Source organism: Physcomitrium patens, chromosome 8, assembly GCF_059467195.1.
Source record: "Physcomitrium patens ecotype Gransden chromosome 8, ASM5946719v1, whole genome shotgun sequence".
NCBI classification, from domain to species: domain Eukaryota; kingdom Viridiplantae; phylum Streptophyta; class Bryopsida; order Funariales; family Funariaceae; genus Physcomitrium; species Physcomitrium patens.
Window position 1 is genome coordinate 10,386,636 of NC_143417.1, and position 21,305 is coordinate 10,407,940.

At 31.1% G+C, this 21,305-nt stretch overlaps 1 protein-coding gene and 1 pseudogene across 2 annotated transcripts; both read left to right on the top strand.

Annotated features, from left to right (window-relative positions):
* The first annotated feature begins 6,484 nt into the window (after positions 1 to 6,484).
* LOC149988466 (uncharacterized) lies at positions 6,485 to 8,957 on the top strand. The gene is made up of 4 exons (XM_090252517.1): positions 6,485 to 6,891; positions 7,842 to 7,959; positions 8,315 to 8,427; positions 8,843 to 8,957. Exons 1-2 carry the CDS (start codon positions 6,618 to 6,620, stop codon positions 7,937 to 7,939), a joined length of 372 nt encoding a protein of 123 aa, XP_090108643.1. The 5' UTR covers positions 6,485 to 6,617; the 3' UTR covers positions 7,940 to 7,959; positions 8,315 to 8,427; positions 8,843 to 8,957.
* LOC112285587 (spermidine copper dependent amine oxidase 2-like) lies at positions 8,785 to 12,960 on the top strand (annotated as a pseudogene). The gene is made up of 9 exons (XR_016504628.1): positions 8,785 to 9,068; positions 9,208 to 9,320; positions 9,496 to 9,649; positions 9,821 to 9,997; positions 10,187 to 10,273; positions 10,497 to 10,730; positions 11,771 to 11,902; positions 12,148 to 12,416; positions 12,718 to 12,960. The product of XR_016504628.1 is annotated as a spermidine copper dependent amine oxidase 2-like (transcript).
* Positions 12,961 to 21,305: the final 8,345 nt, after the last annotated feature.

Below are 21,305 nucleotides of genomic sequence, written 5' to 3' on the forward strand. Positions count from 1 at the left end.
AAATTCCAGCGACCCCCTCCTACATACTCCTACCTAAATAAAAAGAGAAATAAAATTCCACTTAATATCAAAATTCCTATCCTAATCTTCTCCCAATATTTGCCTTGAACCATTATAGAATCACATATCTATCCTAAAAGATAATACCTTCAAAGCTTAAATAATCCATTCAAGCCAACAATCTCGTATTCTAAATTCCATTCAAATTTGTAAATATATGAGCATTATATTCCTCTCCTCCTATAAATAAAGTTTATTATCTTCCAAATATCTTTGATTTCAAAAAAATATATTTAGTAGTACAAAAGAGGAACTTATTGGATTATGTGGTGTCCAAAGAAAGAAGAAAACTTGATAAAAAAAAAAAAAAAAAAAAAAAAAAAGAGAATTTATAGCCAAAACACAACTACTAACAAATATTAAAAAAAAAAAAAAAAAAAAAAAAAAAAAAATCTTGAGACATCTTTAATGATATTAAGAATTAATTTCCAATTATGCTATAAAAAATTACCTATTATTAATCTTAAAAGAAAATTGATCAAGTTTGAATGGAATAAAGAGTGTCAAGAAGTCTTTGATTAGATAAAGGCAACATTGAGTTCTTATTTTATATTAAAACCACCTAATAAGAATAACATTAATAGTAATAGTAACTTAAAAAATAAAATTAAAATAATGGTAATAAAAATTAAATAAATAGTAAATAAATAAATAAAATTTTATAATATAAAATTTTTTAGTAAATTAGTATTATGAGTATAAGTTAATGGTAGAGATTTGCTTAATTACTTGGATAATTTAAGAAATATAAAGAGTGTATTAATTAAGATTTGAATAATAATTACAATTTTTAAAAATTACATAGTTAATTCACTTATTGTAAAGTAGAATAAACTTTCAACTAGTGGAGGTTTGTTTTAGCTTGCAGCATATATATTTTTTATTTGTCAAAATGATAAAATAATTAAGTTGAAAGAACTTTTTGATAAACTACATTTACAATGGTATTTTTATCTTCATTATTTTCAAGATATAATATCTTGATCATATTCAAAGAAATGCATTGTAAAAAGATAATATATAATTAACTATGTACAAATATAAGGATTCTAAAATCTATCCCTATATTTTTTAATAATTATCTTTAAAATTTATTAATAGTCATTATAAATCTTATTTTTATTAGTAACTATCTTTGCTACAACTTGAACAAAATCTTCGCAAATAATGGATATAATGTGATCATTGGAAGTAAATCCAATTGTCTCTTGATTTTTATACAATTTAATAATTTTTACTTAACTCAATCACTAAGTTGCATACTGAATAGCCATGATCCATTACAAAATCTTTGATGAGAAGCAATATTTTGTAATAATATAATAAGACATCTAACCTTTAGCTCTAAAAAAATGGTGGCAATCTAAATAGACTTAAACTATTCAAATATTCAATTACATAATAATTACCATTATCGATACCATCTTCCATAATTGCTATATCTATGCTAAAATAAACATGTGAAATTTTAGAAAATCTCTCCATTGCATGCTTGTTTAGATCATCAATATTATAATTATCTACAAATAAAATTGACTTGTCAGTAAATATTCATCTCCAAGTATTTCATCTTCATTTAATCTTGAATAGATAACTTCAATCAAATCATTTTGATATTAGACCTACTTTCATATGTTTTGGAAGAATTACCATGTTTTTTAATAGATTTATAATTATTGATTTATTTCCAATCTGTAAATAGAAACCATTTTTAGATATATTACACAAAAATATTGTATTAAAAAAAATATCTCAAATGAGACACTCTTATATAATGCATACTTTTAAGAGATTTGCAGCAAATAATTGATTTTCATAAGATATATCTTTTAGATGTATATTTTCAGTCAACTTGCACACTTTAATGTTAGACCAAATCTTTGATCTTTTCAAAGAAGCATCAGCAATCTCTTCTCTTGAGTCTTTAATGACAATAAGAAGTATTTGCTGAAATTCTCCACCAAATACTACACTAATTCAATCAAATAGCTTGTTAATGTCATTTATGTCTTAAAAAGTTCTATCAAGTGCCTCAACACAATAGCAATGTTGCATTAGTGTCTCATCTCAAATAATAAAGATTATCTTTTTTTATTTTTTATTTTTTGAGATGAGAATCTAATGCAACATTGTGTTGAAGAATCTCAAATGTTTTTTATTTTTATTTTTTGAATCAAAAAAGTTATTTATGTAACTATCTCATTAAAAAAAACTTAATACAATACTTCTTTCAAATTTTATTAAGACATTATAAAAAAATAAATTTAAGACAATAAAAAATAATATATTTATAAAATTAAAAATTAAAAATTCAATTGGTCATATTAATAGTTATTTAAATTCAATAAATTATTACTTTAGTTGTAAAGATTATTTCATATACTTGTATAACATACATTAATTTTAAAAAAGATATAATACAAGATTTTTTGATAAAATAAAACCATATATTAGATATTTGGAATTTATTAGTGGCTAAAAATAAAGAAAATTTTAAGATTTTAAAATTATTTTTATAATATTTGTGCAAAAACCATATTTTAAAGGTATTAATTATTATTAATATAATTTATCATAAATTTATTTATCTCTAATAATTAAGATTCAATTTTGGTTATTTTAGACAAAATTACTAAAATAGATCATTTATCTTACTTAAAAATATTTGTCTCATTATAAAAGAAGCAAGTTTTTTATATATTTATTGCATTGTGGGACTTTTTGGAATTTTTTTATTTTAATGAATATTTTATGTGTATGTATGTATATATATATATATATATATATATATATATTACATAATTTTTTATCTAGTGTGTGCATTTATAATATTTTTTTATGAATTTTTTGATACCTAATATAAAACATTTATTATAACTAGATTAGAAATAGTTTTTTATTGTTAAAAAATTATTATTTTTATTATAGGTTCTAATAAACGAATAAATAAGTGCTTATAAGTTTTATCATTGGTACCTATTAATGATAATTACAAGCCAAAAAATTCTATTATCTCAACATTTTCAATAAAAGAACCTCAAGAGAAACTTTCACAGCTTTTATTAGAATATTAATACCCTTGAAGTGAACAAGACCCTACAGATCTTCGATTTAATTTTATTTCAAAAATTACATATTGTTCTACTTGTGCCATTATTATTTTTTGTATCCACACATTCTTTGATTCAATAACTTTTTTCAAGAGTGTTCTGTTATTGGATTGTTAAAATTTTAAAACAAACTCATATCCAACTTAAGCATAACCTATATTTAGAATATAAAAATTTATACTACACAGATACAATCACAATATTGTTGCAAGAAAAATCTGCTAGGAATCAATTTTCTTTTAATAAAAATTTCTACAAAAAGAAATTTTAGTTTAAAACAATCATAGCATATATGTAATATGAATTAATAAATAGTTCTTCTAATATTGTATATGAAGAAAAAAATTGTATAAGATTTAAAAATTTATTTTTTGTTGATCAAATATTGTTCTTTGTTTTGGCTCCAAAGATTCTTGTCTAAATAGTAGTTTTTGGAAAAGTCATGGCTTCTAAATTTCTTGTTTAGTAAGTGAACAATAAAATCATAATGACATATTTTTAAAACTTAATATATTTCAGTATAGTAAAATCCAAGAAACAACCATTTAATTTTTTTATTTAATACATTGAACTATATTAAATATTTAGTGATTTTAAGGATATCTATTTATTTTGAAGAAATTTGCAATAGAAAAAACTTATATAAATAAGCTTTCTATGTATCTTATTAAAACTTATATTTTTATATTTATTTTATTCTTAAAAAGTATATAAATTTTAATAAGAGAAATCAAATATTATCTTAAGGATTTAGTATTTTATAACAGAATAGAAATTATTGTTAAGAATTTAATAGAATATAAGGTAGTATAAATTTTAAAAGAAATTAATACACATTTTTCAAAAAAAATAATTTAGGTAGATAAAAAATTAAAAATATTTTTAAATTTCACTTGCATAATTTAAAGAATATAATTCAGGTGAATAATCCATCTTAATTATTAAAATATTATTATAGTTTATAAAATATGCTTAATATAACATAGTTTCAAGTGCTCATGTTTCAACAAATTGTAAAAATTTCATTGATTATAAATATTCGTCAATATCTTTATATTACTACACAGACTCAAAAGACATAAAGGTTTTGTAAATTTTTCCATAAGAAAAAAAAAAAAATATATATATATATATATATATATAGAACAAAAAAACATCATAATAAAGAAAGAAAATACCCTTAAAATAAAATTTTACTAATTTACATAAAAACAAAAGTTTCATTAATTTTTACACTGATATAATTCTAATTTTTTAAAAACTTTCGAATTTCACATATGGAATTGCAATACTAGTTTGATTTTTTTATAGTTTCTTAGACACAAGTCAAGTACTAATTATTGTAGCATGAGGTCAATTCTTTAATTTTTTGTTTTATTTGTAGTTTCGTGTGAAATCAATTTTGTGATCCATCACCTCAAGTTATTGATTTTGATTATTATTTATGTAATTTTCAAAGTACAGATTCTTGTTTTGAGTAACGTTCCTGCAAGCGTGGTTACTTTTTTATTAAAATTTCTTTTGCAACGGCTTTCAAATAATTTACTAGAAAATAATGAATTTTCTTATTTTTAAATATTTTATATATAACTAGTATTATAATTTATGGTTTAATAATTTTCTTCTAATTTTTTAATTTTATAAAACTATTATATAAGTTGGTTTTATAATTTAGTATTATTATTTTAAATATACTATTATTGTAATTTCTTTTTCAAGTATATCTTGTAAATTTTATCTTCAAATATGTTTTTGACTTTACTTTTAAAATTTTGAGGTAAAATTCATGTATCCCTAAAATATTAGAAATAAACAAATGAAATAAATTTGAATTTGCTTTCTCCCTCTATAAGTATGATTAAACAAATAGCATTTAATTTTAAATTAGATCTAATTTAATTTTTTTTTTGCAAGATTATGCATGAATATTTTGGAAGATCACAAATTTTATTTCTTTTCTAAATTTTGATATGACACATGAGGAGCAGTATCAATTTCTTGAAAAACGTTGTTTAACATCTGATGTTTTTATAAAATCATTTATATCTTACAATAAGGTTCACTCCCTTATGTATTTTCTAACCGATTGTATTATAAAGTGTCACCATCTTCTTGAATGAGATCATTAGATACATAGTAAATATTTGTTTTCTCAAACAACTACTTGTCCACTCTTAAAGCCTAGTCTAAACAACTACTCATGCATCTCAGAGGCTAATAAAACACCCCACTTATTGATAAAAAAATCACTTGTAAAAGAAACCCAGATCATGATGAATTTAAACTTAAAACACAAGAAAGATATCTCCATATTCCATATCTGCATTTATTTTCTTATATTATATTTTAACCTAGATTTTCATGAAGTTTATAACAATCCTCACACACAAGTGGATATGCAAAGAGATTTTGAGCAATTTCTATTCATAGGGAATGCATCACCAATGAGAGGTTGCAATGGCATCAATTGTAATAAGATTGTAAAATGGTGGGTCATCAATCCCCCACACAACCAAAGGAGAATCCTCTCTCTCCCCCAAATAGCTAACCCTAAAAAATGGCACCTAGGCTCTCCACCCACAGTGTTCCTGCTTTGGAAACATCATTGAAAAGCTTCAGAGAGGGTATAAATTACATACTATTAAAATATCACAGTAATAAGATACCACACAAACGAGGTAAAGCATAGAGAATACAATATATTGGCAGCTAGGGTAAGAACCTGGAGGGGGGGGGGATGTTCCCAGAGGGGAACGATTTAGGGGAACGATGCTGAGGGAGTTCCCTGCGGTGGGAACACAGTGCGCACGAGGGGAATAAACCACCACCAGCCCACCTGGTTGCATGGCTTTGCCCCCCTCCACCCCGAGATGCCCATCGAGGTACCCAAAATCAAACTGGATGCTATCGGGACGCCACCCAGGTGACCGAATATATGCGTCGTCGCCCCGTCGTTATGTATATTTGAGTCCCCGCCCCCGCCTCACGCTGTCTGTGTGTGGAATTCGTTGCGCTAGTGGGAAGTGCTTCTTGTAATCGCGTTGTGCTGATTTGCAACTCGTTTTGGAACTGATTTGAGAGAGTATTTTTTTCGGGAGCCGTGAGAAAATCCGGGGAGTGAGTAGGGTGGGATTGACGTGGTGAATGTGTTTTTTATTTTATTTGATTTTAAGTGAGTCAGTTGCGTCATATTTTGGAGGAAGGAAGGAGGATTTTGTAGAGTTTAACGGACACGCGAAGACATGAAAGCAGTGTTGGTGCTTCTAAGTGCGTATTGAGAGGGAGAGTATCTGGTGTTGAATTGTCGACGAAGAGGAAAAGTAGTTGGCAGAGGTTGTTTGTAGTGACGAGAAAGAGCGAATTGGGTAGAGAAGAAGGGTGTATGTCTGATAGTGCGGGTCTAGGGGAGGATTATCCAGGCATCGGGGTGCTAGAAAAGCCCTGTGAATGGCCTCACATACGAAGTCGCAGAAAATTCGCTGCCTTTCATCCACCTCACCTCTCGAGGATTTTGATTCCGACATGCCTTCCACATCGTCTTCTGAATCATCTCCTTTAGGCAGCAACATGGCTAGAGGAGGTCCGCGGCCTCAACCAGCTTCAGGAGAGGTTTCAGTCATGATGGAAGAACACATCAACCAACAAGATCATCACAGGAATCTTAAGGTTCCCTTTGAGTCCCTGGATCCTGCAGTCACAATTGCTGGAAGCGCCTTGAAAGGTTGCATTCTTCGCTCATTATTCACCTTCTCCACATGTAACGTGCATGCTAATCCCTTGCAGCGGCTTACAGTGTCTGCTTTTGTGGATGATAATAATCATTTCTGCTAATAATTTTCTCATTTAAATTTCTTAAGGCTAGATCTATTCAAGAGATGTCTCAACTTCGTTCTCCAGCACGTTCGTCGGCAAATGTTGGGGTATTTACTGATAACACAGGGTTAGATTCTTGCACTATTTTTCCACTTGTAACCACAGGTAGGTCGCCGCCTTTCAATCTGAGAGTGCCTGCACTATTTTGGATGCATGAGCGAGGCAGTTCGCGAGGAATTAAGACACTCTGGGAACTACTCCGTTGATTGGTTCCAACTTTATTATTACTATTTTTATTATCATTATTATTATTATTTCTTGTGTTCTTCAGTGACCGATTTCTATTTGAGGTGTCAGAAAACGTTAACATTCCCTGGTGCGATTTCATTGTTGACAATTGCCAGTAAATATCGCGTGTTGTATCTTACGCCTTCAAAAAGGAACATTCTCATCACCATCCTCTTCTGCGTTTAGACATCTGCACTGTTTTATATTCTATTGAGTACGTAATAGTGCACTTGCAATACGCGCCTGAATGGAAGTTAGTAAATGTCGTTTCGTTTATCTACCCTCATTCCTCCGTTGCGCCATGTAGACGTCGGAAGATGTCATGTCTGGTGTCGTAAGTGCACCTGACTTTTCGCGGTGTGTTCAGCGCACAGTTTATGGACTGTAAAACTAGGTGTCCAATATAAGTTTCACGAGGACGAAGGTAGAGCCAGAATGTTATATTTTTTCCATGAAGTAGTGCATACTTGAACTTTACTTCAGAACTTCGATACGTGACCATCTGCATTCATGCACGAAAAAGTCTTGTGTACTTCCTTTTAGCTTTAACCATGAGTGAATTGCTGTCAGAAATTTTGAAATTCTACTACGAAGGTGAGAGAACCTTTCCACCACGAAGGAACGTTTCAATGTGGGACACTATCCATCATCGAATGATACGTAACTAGACTGAACAACGAGATCAGCGGTGAGTACACGTATTTTCTATTTAGTCCCAAAGGACACAAACTATTCACCAGTACGGTAAGTGGTTTGCTTATAAAATACTTAGAGCACTCATTTCTCATGACACTCATTCTATTGTATCCTATCAATCCAAAGGGGGATTGATTCTGACAGTGACAGGCTTCTCCGAAGTCTGCAAGGGTTTGATTGGTGGCATCCTAAAAGAGTTAAATTGATCCCTGCGTGGGGTTTAACGTCGTGGAGTATGTAGCACACTTGCATGTTAAATATGAGAGATATTTTCTGGATTCAAGTCTGTTACTTTGACGAATTCTGAAACAGAAATATGATCGGCCTTGTCTTCGATCTCTGCGCAGGAGCACAAATGCTTGTTTTGAGGACCCAATCAGTGCATCCTTTGGAACCTTTGAGTCCCACCGAAATCGCCGTAGCTGTAGCTACTGTCAGGGCGGCAGGTGAAACACCCCAGGCAAGTGTACAAACCGATCCATTCTCTAAACTTCTAGTGAAAGACTGATTTCTTTTGTGTCGCTTGGAATGTGAGAATATCTGCAACGTCAACCACGCAGTCAAAGACCAAATTGATATGGTTATGTCCCCTCAAGTCCCAATTGTTCCTACTCAGGAGAGGTTTAAAATCGACTGTCCTTAGACAACTAGGAGCTGACCAAAAGATTGTATTACAAAAAATGCACATTTAGTACTTATGTGCCATCAATTCGTCGGTGAACGAACGTTGCCGTAATTCATGCTGCATGGTACTATTTTAGACTCTTGAGAAGTCTAAAACTCTGCCAATATTCATGGTTCGCATGTACGGGATAGGATGCGATTCGTGGAGGTAGTGCTGAATGAGCCAGACAAGCGTGTGGTGGCTGTGGCAGATGCATACTTCTTCCCCCCATATCAACCTATGCTAGACAAACCTAAAGGAAAACCATCTATGTTTCCGACCTTACAGCTACCATACAGGCAGGCCAGGCTTGTTGTCTACAACAAAAGAACAAACGTGACTAGCGTATGGGTGGTGGAGCTCAGCGAAGTCCATGCTGCAGCTCGTGGAGGAAAGAAGTCTCTTCCGCCGTTATACCAGACGTTCAGGCTCCTATGGTACGAATTCCTCCCGTTAAAATTAGCAATCTTTTTTTAACATTCGCTACAAACTACGTTGTAAATTTCTTAAGAGATGTATGTGAAGCATTTGTGTTTTTTCTAAAACTGATATTGTTCGTCTATGCTGTGATGTCAGGATGCGGTAGAGTATGCCGAATGCGAAGCAACCGTAAAAGAGCATGCATCTTTCATTGAAGCTATGAAGAGGCGCGGTATCGAGGACATGGATCGCGTTATGGTGGACCTCTAGTAAGCCTCCTCTCTTTGTGTACTAACTGGCTCGCGAGAATTGCTGGGACTTATTGTTTATTACACGATGACATTTTAGTCCACTATGTCCTTTAAGCTACGAGGAGAAATGATTGCATTGTATGATCAACTTGATTAACCTAATAAGTTCTGAGGGGGGTGGCCTTGTTTGCAGGTGTGTTGGGTATTACAGTGAAGTGGATTCACCCAGCCGAAGACTTGCGAGACCACTAGTCTTTTGCAGAACTGAGAGCGATTGTCCTCTTGAGAATGGATATGCACGACCAGTGGAGGGTATACATGTCCTGGTAGACATGCAAAAAATGCAGGTGCTAACATTCGTCCAATCCTGCATAACGTGAAAATGTTCAGACCCTATGTCGGTTCTCTTTTCATTCAGGCGTTTTTAATATGACAAAACGTCTCCGAAGATGTTATCTGTAATATCAATACCATTGCTATGTGACGTTTTCTACACTCTTTTCCTCCTGGGTTATCAGGTGATAGAGTTTGAGGACAGGTATTTGGTTCCACTACCACCTCCAGATCCTCTGAGAAATTATACACCTGCTTCTTCTCGGCGGGGTGTGGATAGGAGTGACGTAAAGCCATTGCTTATTTCTCAGCCCCAAGGACCAAGCTTTCGTGTAAACGGGTATGCAGTGGAGTGGCAAAAGGTATTTTAACTGTGTGACTCAGCATGGTGAGCAGAAAAAGATCTCATTTCGCATGAATTATATGAAGTGCGTACAGCGTGCTTAAGCATTTGGATGAAGTCAAATAGGAACTGTTTGATTATGCATGCAACTAGTTCATTTAGTCTTCCTCCTGATTTGAACTTTCTACCTGGAAACACTTATCCGCAGTGGAATTTTCGAGTCGGTTTCACACCAAGAGAAGGCTTAGTTATTCATACCAACGACTATGGAAAGATTTGCCACTCGTTAAAACGGGTCAGTGCGTTTTTCCCCTTCTTCAGAAGGCAAATCTTGTCACGTCTATTCTACTTTTTCCTTCATTGTAGCCTCAGAGCCTAACTCCTTATTGATGAAAGGTTCTTTTTTACCTTTGATACCTTAGAGCAGAACACTGAAGCCCTTACCTTTAAGTTACTAGAACACGTGAGTTGAAATGAAATGAACATGTTGATTTGATTATCATTCAAAAGGTGTGCAGGGGTGTGATTGTCTTGGTCTGATTAAATACTTTGATGCCCATTTTACAAACTTTCATGGAGGAGTTGAAACGATCGAAAACTGTGTCTGCATGCATGAAGATCATGGTGTGTTGTGGAAACACCAAGACTGGCGAACTGGTTCTACAGAAAGACGTCGGTCGAGGCGTTTAACTGTTTCTTTCTTTTGCACTGTTGCCAACTACGAGTACGGGTTTTACTGGCATTTCTATCAGGTTTGGTGCTGAAACTGCTTACTTGATGCATATCCTGTCTACAAAGAACTGACTAGAAGATCTTGGTGTTCTGTCTCCACATGCAACACACAACAGTAGTTAAGAGAGTCCGGTGAATGTAAGACAAAACTAATGAACCAAAGTTTTCCTTGCCTCAATTTGTCAGACTCGTTCGCAGAAGTTTCCGAACTAGTCCTAGCTGTAGTTCTTTTTTATTTTGATACCTTTGCCAGGAGTCCATATGATGTTCTGGCTCTCGAGCGCAAGACTTCGGGTAGTACTGTCTGCGGGTTTGAAAACACCGTGATCACTGTCACAGGGATGACAACTGTCTAAGCCCCTAACATGCGTCACTAGATTTTTCATTCCTATCGTAGGGTCAAATTTCTCATTCTACGGTAAGAATCTATGTTCGATTTTGTCTTGGAAGCTATAGGTGTACAGTTTAATTCCTGGATCATTTCAACATAAACTTGGAAGAGATCTAATTAACTAATGTCATGGTTGGGTTGTATATTGTTGTCAGTGATTAACGCCTATCTCTAATGCATCCCTTTCAAAATCTTAGATGTTCTATTCAATAAGCTTGTGATGACAGATTGCCTGAATGTGAAGCTAAGTTTTGTAAGCTTTGTTCTATTTTACTCTTTGGGATTTATTGATGACGACTTTATATAGTGCGATGTCAAGATAGTGAGGTGGGTAATTCAGATTTTAAAGATTCAATGGTATTGCCTGTTCGTAGGATGGCAATATAGAATCCGAAGTTAAGTTGACCGGAATCTTGAGCTTGAGTGCTTTGGATGCGGGTGAGACCCGTCGGCATGGCACTGTAATAGCTCCTGGTCTTTATGCGCCAGTACACCAACATTTTTTCGTTGCCCGACTGGACATGGACGTTGACTGTAAACCTGGTGAAGGTCTAAATCAGATAAATAACAATGGGTTTTCCTTGCATCAAAATTCGAGTTCCTATGTAGGGACGAGAAAGCTAGTCTACACATGCATGAATTAATTTCATCTTTTTACTGGTGGTGGAGGTGAATGTGAAGGTTGAAAAACTAGGACCGAACAATCCTCACAATAATGCATTCTATGCTGAGGAAACCCTTCTGCAATCTGAGCATTAGGCTCAAAGAGATTGCAATTCCCTCAGCGCTCGACATTGGATCGTAAGTAGCACCTCTCCACTCTGAAGAATAAAACTTTTCCATGGAGTATTGATCATCCCCCGAATATATAAGTTATATTAATCCATAATCTGTGATATCATCTTTTCAAAACACTGGTAGAAGCCTTTCAAATAAACCAGTTCTGGTCTGTACAGTATGACCAAGTAAGATAATGATTTTTGTATGCACGTTAAAGCGAGTAAGTCCCATCAGAATTATCGAAACTAAGATATTTGGTTTCGTAGGTACGAAACACGAGAACATTCAATCGAACAGGACAGCTTACTGGCTACAAACAAGTGCCAGGTTCCAACTGTCTGCCTCTTGCGGGGCCAGATGCGAAGTTCTTGAGGCGAGCTGCATTTCTCAAACACAATCTCTGGGTGACCCAATTCCACCCCGATGAGTGCTTCCCAGGTGGGGAATTTCCAAATCAAAACCCTCGGATTGGTGAGGGTCTTCCGACTTGGGTGAAGCAAGACCGGAAACTGGAAGATACAGATATTGTACTTTGGTGAGCTTTTCTGTCGTCTTTCTACCCACTGTTGATGTTAAACACCAATATGAAAAGCCACGGCTTATCCATCGATGAGCTAGAAGAAGTTTAGAGAGACACAAGATTCGGTGCCGCCGATTCTTGAAGCCTATTCTCACCATCTGAACCCTTAAATTCGAGCTTATTCACTGTCTTTTTGACAAGATTCGTAACTCGACTAGGCTGTTAAGTTGGTTGGCCAGGAGTAAATAGAGCTAATAAACTCCGACTTTAGTGAGGTGATGTTCTTACTTTCGTAATAATTTCACCTGGTGTGCAGGTATGTATTTGGAGTTACTCACATACCTAGACTGGAGGATTGGCCAGTAATGCCTGTGGCGAATATGTGATTCAGTTTAATGGTTAGTGACTCCTGTCTCAATATATTTTACTCATGGCTTTGATTTGGAAGCATCATAGATAAACATTGTTCATTGATCCCAGCTGCTGAAGTGGCACCTGCAGCATTGTACATCGGTAAGACTAGATGTAAATGAAAAACTGATGCGTTATGAGATGAATATTGGAAAACTACAATGTTCTTTACTTGTGCTAGTTATACAACTGAGAGTTTTTATATGCTGCTTGGGTTTCATCAACGACCACAGCACAAAATTTAAAGGGATAATAAGACCATATAATTGATCTGACTGTTTGTCAAATGTATCATATTCTAAGATTATTTTTAAACGTAAAACCTTGAAATGAAGTACCACTTTTTTCTGTTATTGTTTCTAACAAAAGCTTAAGTTTGGTAATTGAAGGACAATATCAGTTGTAGATGAATTTGACAAGCTTTGAAGAATATTAAATTAATGTTGCAGTCATTTCTAATTTTGATAGTTGTTGAAGAATTCAGTCTAAGATTAAAGAAATGTAAAATTCAGATATAATTTTAGAAGAACCACTTTGATGCAACATTACAACAATTTCCATGAATGAATTAAGCAAATCAAAAAATATTCTTTAAGAAGCAAGGACAAGCAACAAAGTTACAAAATCCAATATTCAAATTTGCAAGTTCTTAATGCATGCTATGTAGAATTTGCCTTTCAAAACCAAGATGTTGTAAGAAAAGAGTATAATATCAACTTATCTCACAAATATTGTAAATGCAACAATTATGATAACATATATAAATACATGTAAGTTATGAGATAGATTGTTAAAGAAAAATATCTACATTTTCTAGATTTATAATCAAGTATATATAAACATAGTGGCTTCTTCTACTTAGAAAAAAATGCTTTTGATTATGGCCCAAGTGATGGGTCAAATGATAATTCAAGTTATATATCAAATGATGGTAAATAATCCACTTTTCACATCCTACAAAATGTAGGATGTTCTTTCTATTCTTTCTATATTCACAAAAGCTCTTGATAAAGATTATTTTTTGTCTTTCACTTATTGTGGCCTTAATATAAGCTTTTAAGATCAAGTTCTAAGTCAATATCAAGAATAATGTTGATGTTGAGATTGAGTTGATGTTAATAGTTGTATTGAAGTTAATACTGATAATTTTTTCAATGTCTATGTGAAGGTTGTAGATGCTATTGATATAAAGAACATTTTCAAAGTCAAAGACTTTGTTGAGGTTGAGGACTTTTTCAACATTGAGAATTCTAGAGAGGTCAAAAACTCATATTTAGTAATTAAACTTTAAACCTATTTTGATTGTCTTGGTTCTTTAATCTCATCTTTTTATATCTTTTTATGTCTTATTACATTCTATTATCATCAAATAAGTCTTTATTAAGATCAAAGTAACCCATTGATGCAATTTGCTTGAAGTAGATCTTTCTTTAATTCCATGGCTTTAGCTCTAAGGCTTTATAAATCCTTCTTTGAGCCATTCTATGATTTAAGACTTAGAACTTATGTATGTATAAATAAATTAAATAAATAAATATAATAGAATAATAGTTTTAATTTTTATTTTAATAATTAAAAAATTAAATTAAATCTATTTATAACTATTTTATAATAATTTTTTTTCTTATTATTTAATCTTAGTAAATCTATTTTTTTCTTAATTAATTTAATTTTTTAAGGCAACTTAACTATCTTCTCACTTTATATTAATTATTTCTAATTTTTATTTTTTAATATTTTAAAATTAATTAATTTTTTAAATTATTTTAAAATTAAGTATTTTCTTTAAGTTTTAACTCTTTTTATATGATTTTTTTTTCTTTTAACTTTATTTATATTAGATCTTTTTAGAAATATTTTCTAATTATAATTATTATAAAATATTTATAATTAAGAATTAAGAATTTTAAGAAAATAATATAAGATTAATAAATGGTCCAAGCAATACAAGAAATAGTAGAATTCAAATGAATAGGCATGATATCTGAGTCCTTAGGTTGTTCAAAATAACTAATTTGATGACATCATACAAGATGGAGACCTTGAAAATAGAACAATATGATGTATTTAATAAAGCAATATAATTAATCTTGACCTTCTTAAGATGAACAAGAGACTTATTTCATTATGTGGAATAATAATGTTTGTTTCTTTACAAGATTGTATTTATAAAAAGATTGTGCTTGTTCATCTAACAAGTAATGGAGAGCAAGCTTTTTGCATGCAAAGTACTTTAATTCTTTCTTATCTAAATCTAAGAATCACATGAATTTCTTTAGAAATTTATTGTAATTATTAAGCATTAACTTAATTCAAATAAAACTTATTACAAATGCAAGAGTTACAAGACAATCTTTTTTTAATAAATTAGGCTAAATTCATATTTTTTATGATAGTACATTGTTATCATAAGAGATGTATATTACAAAAGAAGTGATTTTGTGGTGCAAAATGATTTGATTCATTTGAGAAGCAAATACTCTTTGATAGTTATTATATATTTATAAAGGTTTATTGGTCAAAATTTTATTTCAAATGGAGGATTATGTTCATCTATTACAAATTGAATAGAAAGGTTGTAGAAGACATTTTCCTTCAAATTTTCAAATGTAATAGTAGCACCATCTTCAAACTTTGACGTTGTGTCTTCTTAATCATAATTTTAAAGAAATATTTAAACATTCTCTTGTTATAACTACATCTTTTATGTAATGTATATATTAACCATATTTTCCACATCTTCTTGAAGTTAAAGAAAAAAAATATGTTTTCATTTGATTTAATTATTTGTAGATAGCAACTGCAATTGTAGTTAATTTAAGAAGTATGAATAAAAAGATTTAGACTATACTTAAGCTATTAAGCAAGCTTGATGAAAAGCTTGTATTAATAGTTGAGACAGATGGAGCATTCTTCAGTGCAAAATAATGAAAAAAAATCTTGGCATTTTTACTCTAGTTTAAATTTCTTAAGTTATTGGATACAAAATTCTTTGTAAGTTTTTACACACTGCCCCTTTAAGTCAGGCTTAAATGAGTTATAGAAAGACAACATGGCTTGGATTACTACTTAAGGTTGTATGATTTATAGTTGAATGTGTTAAAATTTGGATATTCTTGACCACATTAATAAATTATTGACATACCATATTTAGACTAAATACTAGTAGAGCTAATAAATTGATTTTTTATTTTCTTAATGCCACAATTTTTTAAAAACTTTAAAAAAAGATAAAAGATAAAATCTAATCTTTCTCTAATTATATTTATTTTATAGCAAAGGTTTAAAAGATAAAATCTAATATTTCAAATATAATTTTATATCTTTTGGACTCATAAATGTATTAGTTGCTTAATAACTTCTTATAAATGATATTTTTTATGAATTTTTGATGATTTTGTTGTCTATTATTTAAAGAATATTTTAGTTTATTCTAAAAATATATAAAAATATAAACTTTATAAATATTATGTGTTAAAAAAAATTAGAGATGTAAGCTTATATTCTAGGATGAAAAAGTATGTATTTAATACTACTCAAGTTAACTTCCTAGGATACATCATTTCCAACAATGGTCTAACAATCAATCTAAAGAAAGTTCGGAATATCATAGATTAGAAGATTCCAAAAACTATAAGAAATGTGCAATACTTTTTGGATTTTGTCAATTACTATTAGATTTTTATCAAGATTTTTTTAAAAATTGCAGCTTTATTTACACGTTTGACTTGTAAAGTCAAACTTAAAAGGAATAAAGTTGCAAAAGCATTATTTGTTGATTTAAAGAAGAAATTTACATCTATATCAATTTTGTATTCTATTGACTTGTCCAAGATACTTTTTATAGAAATAAATATATCAGAATTTATCTTAGATGCAATATTGTCACAAATGGGAGTAAATAATAAATTCCATCTAATAGCTTTTTATTCTAAAAAAACTTCAAGTACAAAGATCAGCTATAAAATTCATAATAAAAAACTTCTTATAGTTGTGGATTCTTTTTAAGAATGGTATCATTTTTAGAATGAGCTTTTAATCTTATCACTATATATATATATATATATATATATATATATATATTTAGAAGAGCCTTGAATATTTTATATTAACATAAAGATTGAATTATTGCTAAGCTTATTGAAGCATGTTATTATTAAGATTTGATTTTAAGATCACATATTGATCTGGAAAACAACAAGGTTTATCAAATATAATTTTTAGATATTTTTACCTTATACCAAAAGAAAAATATGTAGCTTTTAATCAATAAAGAATCATTATCTTGAAGGTTGAGCAATTTTATCTTTAAGTAATAAAATTAACATTGAATGTTGATTCAACCTTTGTCAAGTATGAGCGATTTTTTTTTTCTCCTCACTAAAATTCAATTTGATTCAATTGTAACTTAGTTTAAAATTCAATATTAACCAATGTAGGTACATAAACCATAAAATAAATAAATAAGTAAATAAAAATATAAATAAATAAATAATATAATAATTATAATTAATCCAATCAAATACAATAAGTCAAATATATAATTTTTATGATTTCTTAAACATTATAGTTTAATTAGTTAATTGCCTACCAAGCTTCATTTCATTAAGCTTAAACTCTGAAAATTATGAAAAAAAAAAAATTAAATTAAATTAAACTTAATAACTAAAAATTGAGTAAAGAGTTTTAAATATTCACAATAAAAAGTCAAAGATAAAAAGTAAAAGTTATAAACTAAGGTTAAAAATAAAATATTTAAATGAAAGGATAAGATTTTTTTTTTTAAAGATAAAGATGGATAAAAAGATAAAACTTTACCATTAATTATTAGAATGAAGAAAAAAATATTTAAAATTATTAAATAAAATTAATTAATTAATAATAATAAAAAAAGTAAAAACTAATATAACAAATTATGTACTAAAATAATGTGATTAGAAGATGATTTGGTAGGAGACCCGTCATCACTTTAAAAATCATCAAAAATTTGTTATAACTTAGAAGTTAATAATTCAAAATTTTTAAATAAATTAGATTTTAAATTAAATTTATAATAGAAAATCACATTAAAGTTGAATTAACCAAGTTACAAATTTTTAGAGTTGATGCTCTTACACTACTAAAGGTAATAGATCCCTTGCTACTTCAAAATTTGTCAAAACTCCATCGAAGCTTCAAATTACTTATGGCTTATATCATTAAAAAGGCGATAACTAGAAGAAGATGAGTAACAAATATTTTTCAAAGCATAAAAAATTAAATAACTGAGAGAAAAAAAATACTGAGGTATTGGCAAGGTGGAAGAAAATTCCTTCAATTAAAGCCTAGAAATAATTTAGTAGGGCTTTGCTTCACAAAAGAGGGAAGAGAGAAAAGGAGCTCAATCACCCAAGCTCTCTTAATTATGTGAGAGGAGGTCCAAAGGTGGCAGCCACATCTCCACTATCCAAATCAAAAAACTCCTAACAAAGATCAAAGGTCCACAATTACTTTAAGCCTAAACCCAACTTTAAGGCTAAAAATGCCTATAACTCAAAAACCAACACCTTTTTGAAAAAACTAACACTACCAATGTTTCTAAAACATGTTTTTATTCGAAGGTTGACTATTCACAAGCCCATATTTCATGGTACTTCTTGTTGTTCTCATTGCATTCAAGCTTCAGTATACCAAAGCAATTGAACTAATAGAGGTGGATTCGAACACTAGAAAAGACTGGTTATATGAATTGGGTCTGTTTGTATCACAATTGATTGTATTCTCGCTATCTAAAATCAAGTATCAAACTACAAAACACTGAGGTTTACTACTTCCATCTTAACTCAATCCATAATCCATTCTACGATTATCAATCCAATAATATTTCTCTCAATCACAATTCTTCATAAGTAAATAATAAAAGCAAAGAAAACAAAGAGGTAGCACCAAGCTTACCCCGGCTTACAACTCTCACAGTGTGGCTCTCGGCTTACGACTCTCATAGTTTGACTCTCGGCTTACAACTCTTATAATTGGACTCTCGATCTTTCTTTCCTCAACCTATTTATCCTACCAAAAAGATGATCCGTCGGTCAATAGATTCCAAAGATTATATCCCTTTGAATTCTTAACCATTTATTCCACTAACAACCTATTGTTATCAACTAAATTACCTAATCATTACTCTAATTTTTAAGGTTATCAATAACCAACCAGTAACTTATCACAACATTTATTTACCTATTCTACATAGCCCTACTCCTAATTGTGTAGCGTCCTCGCAAACATTATTTAGCCTCAACTTATAAACAGGTAGCAGTGTTGGCTTCTTCAGTCAATGGTGTTGGCTTACAATCCTTTGAATTCTTAACCTTCTCCTCTGCTACATCTTCGTCGTCTGCCTCAGTGTTCGATGGTTCTCCATTCGAACGCGTCGTCAAATCTTCATTTAATAAATCTAATTCTCATACTTGAGACTCACGTCGAACAATTTGGTTGTCATACTCCTCCAACATCTTCTGCCATTCTTCTGTCGGTTTCAAAGATATCTTCGAAGGTGTTATCACTGAAACTAACGTATTGGTCTGCACTAAATTATTGGCCTCCTTCGCTAATAGAGCTAGTTTAGTCTGCAACATTGCAACCTCTAACTGCAGCCATTCTTGCCATTCCTTCCAATCAGTCTGCATCCTTACTTTCTCAGATTTCATGTTCGCCATCTTCTCCGTAACTACAAAAGAAAACACAATGCTTGTCAAGAGCCACCTTCCTACTTCTTTCTATGGTCCAATTAATTAGGTCGACTCCGTCTTTTGTAATAGAAAATCCGTCCCAGGTTTATGTATAGTAAAGTTTAAGCCGATTGCCATTGATCTGTGTCGTAAATTTAGTATCCATAAAATCTTCCAATTGTAGTGAATCATTTGGAAATCTGTCAATAACTCGATATGTCCTATGCCATTGAACTTAAAATTTTCCTGAAAATTTTTTAAATCGACTATCATAAAGAAATATCAAATCATTTGGCATAAAAGCCTATGGTCTAAGCTTACTATCATAAAAAGTCTTCCTTCGTTTTTGGGTAGTTTCCATTATCATTAATGCATTGACTCTAGTTTCATCCAATTTTTCTAATTCTTCTAAACGGTGCCATAATGAATCCTGATCTCCCAATCTAGTATCTATAGCAATTTATAAACTTTGGACTTCCAATTCAATAGGTAATATTGCTTCGTAGCCATAAACCAATTGGAAAGGAGTAGCATTGGTAGTAACTTTATATGCAATACAGTATGCCCATAAAGCTGCAAACAACTTAATGTCCCAATTTGTTCCCGCTCTTGAAATTGTTTTTGTTAAGATTTTACATAAAATTCCATTAGTCTTTTCCATTTTTCTAATGGCTCTAGGATGATACGGTGTAGTCTTTCGATGTTTTATCTCGTATTTAGCCGTGAATACTTCAATTATACTATTTATAAAATGAGTTCCTCGATCACTAACCAATTCTCATAGACAACCAAACCGTGTAATAATATTTTCATACAAAAAGGTTGCTACTGTACTTGCACTATCGGTTTTCGTAGCTATAGCTTCAGCCCATTTTATTACATAATCCGTTGCTATTAAAATATACCATTTTTGTCCATTTCTCGAGGCTGGTGCAATTGGTCCCACAAAATCAATTCCCCATTTTTCGAAAGGCGCTTGAGCCAGAATTGGTAGCAATGGCATTGCTGAAGTTCCAATAGGTCGACCTGTTCTTTGACATGGATCACAATGATGGATGAATTGGTGGGCATCTACAAACATTGTTGGCCACCAATAACCAGTCTCTAAAGCTTTACGAGCCGTATTGTCCCCCGCAAAATATCCACGATAATTGTCTAAGTAGCAACCTTCCAATATAGTACGCACTTCAGTCTAATAAATACACCATCGCAAAACTCCATCCTTGCCTTATTGATATAAAGCTTCACCAATCATCATATAAGGTGCACATTTTAATATTAAGCGTTGTTTAAGCTTTTCATTGAAATTGGGTGGAAAGGTTTGAAATGTCAAGTATTGAATTATTTCACTATACTTCGAAATAATTACATCTACGGCAAACAGTTTCGCATCGGGTAGTGCATCGTTAATAAGTTCGTTACTCAATATATTGGATAACCAAGATAAATTGTCCACATTAGAATGTGATTTTCCTGGTCTTATCTGAATAGTAAAGTCAAATTCCTGCAAGAGTAGAATCCATCGTGCAATATGACCACTCAATTGAGGCTTATTAATCATATATTTTAAAGCATTATGGTTGACATGGAAAACAAATTTATAACCAAGAAGATAATGTTGAAACTTTTGTATGGAATAAATCATCGCCAATGCTTCTCATTCAATTGTTGTATAATTTCTTTTAGCTGCTACTAATTGACGACTTGCATAGTAAATAGGGTGATTAAAACCCCGGTCATCTTTTTCGCTTAGCACAGAGTGAATCGCGACATTAGATGCATC